Raw genomic sequence first — 7,122 nt, 5'->3', positions numbered from 1 at the left:
TTTGACATTTGTCAGTCGGTCCAACTAGCGAATCAAATTCGTTAGTTGGACAAGGCTGTGGCCCAACCAGCGAATCACGACTGTAATAATAATGTTTTGTTATCTATTACCTAATATTGCTTATTTTTCGAATGAATTTTTAACATTTTATAACTGATTTTGCCTTCTTTATATATGAGCAGTTCTTTTGAGTTTAATTTTTGTGCTTGTTCATTCCTGCAATTAAGGATTCTTTGCTATGACATACGTTTGAGGAAAGTATATTGCCTGTTCCGTCTATAGACTTTCGGGCACATTATGAAAGCAGAAAAATAAATATTCACACGTTAAACTGCACGGAGAACAGCAAATAAACAAATCGATTATCTTCTGCACAATCCTACAGAGGGCGTTAAATGTTGTTTTTATTAGCCACTGCAAGAACCAAACTATGGTAGATACGGTGTGAGCATATTTTCGTGTGACAAAATTATTTTTCTGAGTCGATTTGGGGATAAAATTCGCAATAGTGTAGAACAGCGATCCACCCGACGTATGTTTTGGATATTATTATTATTATTATGATCGCCAATTAGTTTTGGTTTTCCATACAATGTTACAATAATTAAAATTATCCGCCATCGGAAGCGGCGGCTCTTCGCAAGCAAACCTGTGATCTACTCGTTTGTCCGGATTACTCAAACATAGGGGCTATAAATTAGTTTAAGTTCGACGGAGCGACAGCGATGTCGGACAGCACGCGACTTCAAGCGATGTGGCGTAGCCACATTAGTAGAAACTGTTGTTTTATTAATTGGTAAAGAAGAATAATCTAATATTTTTGGTTCAAGTTCAATTTTAGTATTGGTAAAGGTAGTTGCCATTATGCTCAAATATGTGATCAACATGTCAGCTGCTTACAACTGCATAACAAACCTTTCCTCGAACGATGATCGTTATTGTCAACATACAATAAAAATACATAATACATACAAGAAAGGATATACAGTCGTGATTCGCTGGTTGGGCCACACCTCTGTCCAACTAACGAATTTGATTCGTTAGTTGGATCGACTGACAGATGTCAAAAACTCTCCAAAGGAGACGTTAGTAGTGTAATTGCATCTATTCACATCTCTAATAATTGTCAGATTTATTGTCAAAGTAAATTTGATATAAGATTTTGACATTCAGATGCTTTTTAGTTGGACAATGGTCCAACTAGCGGAGGTCCAACTAAAAAGCGGTCCAGTTGAAAAGTGTCCAACCAGCGAATCACGACTGTACTCAAAAAACATCCTGGTAATCAATAACTTTATCACTACATATACATATGCGAAACGACTGTAATGCCACAGATAACAGACGTTTAGGCTAGAAAATTTCTTCAAAAACCTGTGTAAACTTTCAAATTAATAAACGTTGGAAATCCGTGTTTCGCTATTGCCATCTGCGCAACTGTTTGCTACACGTGTTTGACAGCTGCACTCTAACTGCATTGGATCGATCACTGCGCCATCTGCAAACGTTTGTCAAACGTGTTTCAGACGTCTAATTTATTCGGAATTTCAGTAGCGGGTATTTACACATGATTCAAATCGAGCCTAAACGTCTGTTATCCGTGGTAATGCTAAATTACTGTTTTCCTTAACATAAAAATATTTGTACGGAAAGACCGTCAGCAGTAGCATGGCTTAAAATTATGCCGAATTACCTTCCTTCTCGAACAGTTTTAAATCATGTGTTTCCACTGTAGTTAAAAAATGGCAAATGACCTCCAGCGTGATCAGTTCTCTAAATTATGCCAAATGTCCGATATGCCAAATGTTCGTTATGCCAAATGACCTTCAGTTTGATCAATTCTCAAAATTATGCCAAATGTCCGTTATGCCCACTACCTTCAACACCTAGGGGCAGATCACTTGTGATGCATTTTTGAAAATCAGCGAAATTAAATGCATTTATTTCCATCAAAATAGAAATTCATAATGTATTTTGCGTTGCGTGCAATGTTTTTGCGTTGCGTGCAATGTTGTTTGCGTTGCGTGTAAGACGTCAAAACCCTACAGAAAACCTAGCCCTACATTTAACAAACCGTCGAACAAAGTGGATCAGCGTAGGACGTTTGTTAAACAAACTTTTCTGCGAGGGAGTGCAAAGCTAATGCAAAAATGGAAATTAAATGCATTTTTTTCTAATTTGATGCAAATTTGTTATACATTCTTAGAGTTATCTGCCCCTACCCAGTTAAGCTCAGCCAGAAATGAACCGGAATTCTGGCTGGTTCCAGTTCGTATTCCGGCTCCAGTGACACAACCGATTCTAGTTAGAATCGGTTGTGTCGCTGGAGCCCGTGTGCGAACTGGAACCAGCCAGAATTCCAGTTCAATTCCGGCTGAGCTTTACTGGGTAGTTTAACACGGTTTACCTAATTTTACCTTCCTGCAAGATACACGTGTACACGCCACCGAAAAACTACCTAAAATTGAGTACTTTTGACTCAATCTCGTGGTATCGCGCAAGAAGGTAAAATTAGGTAAACCGTGTTGAAGGTATACCTATAGTTTCCATTTAACTACGGCAAAAATAATAACTCAAACTTTAGTTTAATTTACTTAAATTTAAGTTGAATTTATCTAATTTTGAGTACAGTCGTGATTCGCTGGTTGGACACTTTTTAACTGGACCGCTTTTTAGTTGGACCTCCGCTAGTTGGACCATTGTCCAACTAAAAAGCATCTGCATGTCAAAATCTTATATCAAATTTACTTTGACAATCAATCTGACAATTATTAGAGATGTGAATAGATGCAATTACACTACTAACGTCTCCTTTGGAGAGTTTTTGACATCTGTCAGTCGGTCCAACTAACGAATCAAATTCGTTAGTTGGACAAAGGTGTGGCCCAACCAGCGAATCACGACTGTATACCCCAAACAACTCAAAAGTACCTTACTGCACGGAAGACCTCGACTGAGTCGAATCTCTCGTTTTGTTTTTGACAACACTAATACAGTCGTGATTCGCTGGTTGGACACTTTTTAACTGTAGCGCTTTTTAGTTGGACCTCCGCTAGTTGGACCATTGTCAAACTAAAAAGCATCTGAATGTCAAAATCTTATGTCAAATTTACTTTGACAATAAATCTGACAATTATTAGAGATGTGAATAGATGCAATTACACTCCTAACATCTCATCATGGAGAGTTTTTGACATCTGTCAGTCGGTCCAACTAACGAATCAAATTCGTTAGTTGGACAGAGGTGTGGCCCAACCAGCGAATCACGACTGTAGATGCATTTACACTGCCAACATCTCCTTTGGAGAGCTTGTGACATTTGTCAGTAACTCCAACTAGCGAATCAAATTCGTTAGTTGGACACCCGGATAGAATTTTACAATAGCATTTACCCTACAAACAATCATAAAACAATAAATATTATAGTTATTACTGTTTCAACATTGTTCGATGCCACGTTCTCACAGTAGATTTACAATAAAATTTCATGTAACAATAAATTTCACTGTTCGGCAAAAACTGTTACAGCGCAATCACATTAAATTTTGCTGTTTTCGAGAAAAAAATGTATGGAGAAAAATTGATTTTTTTAATGTAAAGATACATAACCCCCCTTTTTCACTGTAAAAGTCTATTTTACATTGAAATTTACTGTAAAAACGTTAAAGTTTATTGTTTTTGTATTGTGGCATAACACTAAAACTGTAAATTATTGTAAAATTACTGTACTGTCACAGTGAAAATCATGGTTTTGTTACTGTACATTTCTATTCGGGCAAGGCTGTGGCCCAACCAGCGAATCACGATTGTAAGTGCGAAAGCGACGCACAGCTCAAAAGTACACGCGAAAAAAAGTTACGGTTGAAAATACTATTTTAGAGGGTTAAATTAATTACATTGTACCCACAATTTTCAGCTGATAATATTATGATTTCCATGCAACCACGTTAACAATCATTACTACCATATTAATATATTTTTGGTTTCTGTAGTTTTCACTATGTATGCAGTATATTCATCTCACCGTATGGTATTCGTTTTTACTATGAAAGTAGTCAAGTTGAGAACTAATATTCTCCCGTGATGATTTAAGTTCATAGTTAATTTTACCATACACGATATACTTTTTGCTGTAAGATTTTGCTATATCTAAAAATATAATGTCACAAATAAGTGCGTCATTCTGCTAATAGTTATGAATTCATTGAGGGGTCTAGTTTTTTAGAAAATATACTTTATTTACGAGTACTTACGGATGACTATGATGAAGCTTGAGCTCAAATTCCAGACAAAATTCAACTAGTCTGGTTTATGGTCATCCTAAAAGAATCAATTACATCGACAGTTTGTCATAACACTATCCAAATTTCATTTTAAACTTATCACTAGACTTACCAGTAATGTTTTCCGAACATGCGATTGTGGATGTTAAATTATATTTATTTTGTAAAAAAAATCGTTCTCACAATAAAATAAGCAATACAAATAAACTTGTTGCGACGAAAAAACAAAAACAAGTTCGTTGGATCGAAATGGCGCACGTCAACATTCTCTTGACACTTAGAAATACTATGTTTCTAGTACATTTAAACGGAAATCATAGTCAGCTGAAATTTGTCGGTACATTACATTTAATTTTACCATAATCATGGTAAAATTTACCCTTTTAACAAGAAAATGACGGGACGATAACAACACGCATAATAAATACTACCGGAAATAAAGTGAATTTTAACACAAAAGTATAGTTAGTTTAAATAATTAATATAGTCAGCAACACCATAGAATTTCAATTGATGCATAGTCCTTTTTCCTATTAAGTGGTTGTGTTGAATTAATTTTCTATTATTTTTACCATTTTGATCCATAGTAAATTTGAACACAGATTTATTGTAATGTTTACAAGAATATTATTTTCTGTGTACCTAAATTTAAGTTAAAAGAACTTATTATGTAGGTTATTTTATGGTTGCGTGTACGTTTGGGCAGTGAAGACATTCTCTACACAAACATGCAAGCGCAGCGCGTTTGAAAAAGTCTCCCATCACAGCTGGCTGTCACTTAACTCAAACTCGTTCGTCCACCGCCACCGTCCACACAAAGGAAAAGTGAACGAATATACCTAATTATCTATTTAGTTTTAGTCTAATTTATAAATAAAACAATATAGTATTCAATGTAGAACATTCGCCTGGAGGCACAAGCTACCATTCTGGTTGTTTTATACTAAAGACTGACGTGAGTTTCACCATAAGACTGGTAAGTCAAACGGCTCAGTTTATACAAATTAGAATTAATTTCTATTGTTTCAGTGATAACAATACAATAGAACTTGCCTTTTGTACTCAATCCTAGCAAACATCTTCATTGAATAAAGCAAATCAAAATGGTTCGTACTAAACCTTCCCGGAATGGGAACACCAAACGCAATCGGACCAGTTTTCAGGAAGAAAAACTAAATGCCAAACTAAGGGATTTCGATATTTTAGGTAAATATGACAGCATCTTGTTTTAATTTCACTTTTGCATTAATCATCCCACATATTACAGCTAGCAGTATGTTAGCTTCATTAGAGTCTACGATGATGGAGGAGCTAGATAAAATCACCAGAATATTCCAAACTGAGAGAAAAAGGTTGCCGAAGCGAATGCTTGAAATGCGTATGGATGATCTGAAGCTGATGGGGATCCAACCTTTCTCGGATTTTGAAAAGCTGGCGATGGATACATGCGACACCTTGAGTTCGATGAATTCCAACGAATCTTCGCGTATTTCCCTACAGGTAGCGAATGATAAGGGCGCAAAACATTCGAAATCAGATGAAGGTGAGATTTTTCTATACAAAGCGATAATAGTACCTTAGTGGCAACTAATCTATGATGAATTATTCTTCATCTAGCAATTCAATGTCAAAATTATTTAAAGCAACGGAACTTCATTTATTGAATTGCACGCTTTTTAATTTGTAATTGTAATTGAATGTGCTATCTCATTTTGATATTGAACTTTGTTTCATAGTTTAATTATGTGATTTAGTCAAGTATTAACGATGTCTCTTCGCAAAGGTTACCGTACAGATGATAGTGCTATCAGCAGTGTGCCATCGGATGTGTTGTCTTCTGCTAAGGCCCGTCCGTACGGTCCATTGGCGTCGGCAATGAAAAATCGTCGCCGCAGCAAATCGGTATCGAATCACACTACCCCGGCGAAGGGTCATTCATCGCTACTTCTTGGAATTAAATCAAAGAAAACTTTTGGTGGGAGTCAGTCTCTTCTCGGGGATAACTCACGCCTTTCGCGGCCCAAGTACCGCACGCCGTGCGCGGGCCATCGGCTACAGGCCGTGAGTGCCGATCGTGGAATGAGCCTGATTACACCAAAAGTACAACCAAACACACCTCTGGCGCTAATGCGGCATGCTCGGATTGGGGAGAGTATCTATTCGGTCACTGGTAGTCCGGTCATCACGGCTGCAGCGATGGAGGAAACGGCCAATGTTAATATTCCGGTTGCCAATGGAGTGCTTTCGATTCGTCCTACAGAAATGGACAGTATTGATCCGGGACTGCTGCAGAAGATTGATACGGACACGCTGGAAAACCTGAAAAAGTTACAGATGAACCTGAACAAAATTATGCAAATCGCAGAGGAAAACAATTTTATGAAATCGGGATGTTAAACTTTTATATTTTTGTGGTTTTTTATTCATTGTCTTATGTATTATTTAGTTTATTATCAATGTAATTTCAATAAAAAAATTCAAACGTGTACATATTGTCTATCCCGAGATAAACTAGCATTTCGTCGATTTGTTGCTATATGTTTCACACATGAGTGCGAACGAAACAAAAATAAACGTCAAATAGTTTTTGGCTTGCACTAATGCAAAGTGTATAGGCGCGTGATTCGGCGCACGGCTTGGCGGCGCATGGCTTGGCGGCGCATGGCTGATATGTCACGATGTGGATTTTAGAAAATGATTCGCAATATTTTTGGGAGGATTTGAATTGCGCTTTATTGCGAAGCACAGTGATATTCGTAGATTGTAGACAAGGTAAGCCCGATTCAGACGATACTTCAGCCATCAAGAGAAAAGAATGTCATATGGGTGAACAAAATCC

General features: G+C 37.0%; 1 protein-coding gene across 3 annotated transcripts; it reads left to right on the top strand.

The window, feature by feature from the left end:
• The first annotated feature begins 5,022 nt into the window (after nt 1–5,022).
• On the top strand, nt 5,023–6,797 carry LOC131692582 (borealin-like). 3 transcript variants are annotated; one of them, XM_058979718.1, is made up of 4 exons: nt 5,023–5,259; nt 5,356–5,489; nt 5,551–5,826; nt 6,067–6,797. In XM_058979718.1, exons 2-4 carry the CDS (start codon nt 5,387–5,389, stop codon nt 6,678–6,680), a joined length of 993 nt encoding a protein of 330 aa, XP_058835701.1. In that variant the 5' UTR covers nt 5,023–5,259; nt 5,356–5,386; the 3' UTR covers nt 6,681–6,797. The 3 variants fall into 3 exon arrangements, with proteins under 3 accessions (XP_058835701.1, XP_058835700.1, XP_058835699.1); XM_058979717.1 differs by having other exon boundaries at nt 5,330–5,489; XM_058979716.1 differs by having other exon boundaries at nt 5,313–5,489.
• The last annotated feature ends 325 nt before the right edge of the window (nt 6,798–7,122 follow it).

Source organism: Topomyia yanbarensis, chromosome 3 (genome assembly GCF_030247195.1).
Source record: "Topomyia yanbarensis strain Yona2022 chromosome 3, ASM3024719v1, whole genome shotgun sequence".
Classification (NCBI taxonomy): domain Eukaryota; kingdom Metazoa; phylum Arthropoda; class Insecta; order Diptera; family Culicidae; genus Topomyia; species Topomyia yanbarensis.
Note: the sequence above shows the minus strand (reverse complement) of the source record. Positions and strands in the feature narration are given on the sequence as shown.

Excerpts from the sequence above, each read along its gene's own strand:
- LOC131692582 (XM_058979718.1), top strand. The coding sequence starts at position 5,387 with ATGGTTCGTACTAAACCTTCCCGGAATGGGAACACCAAACGCAATCGG. Across the intron at positions 5,490-5,550 it reads AAGGGATTTCGATATTTTAG|CTAGCAGTATGTTAGCTTCA; the intron begins GTAAATATGACA and ends CACATATTACAG. Across the intron at positions 5,827-6,066 it reads ACATTCGAAATCAGATGAAG|GTTACCGTACAGATGATAGT; the intron begins GTGAGATTTTTC and ends CTCTTCGCAAAG.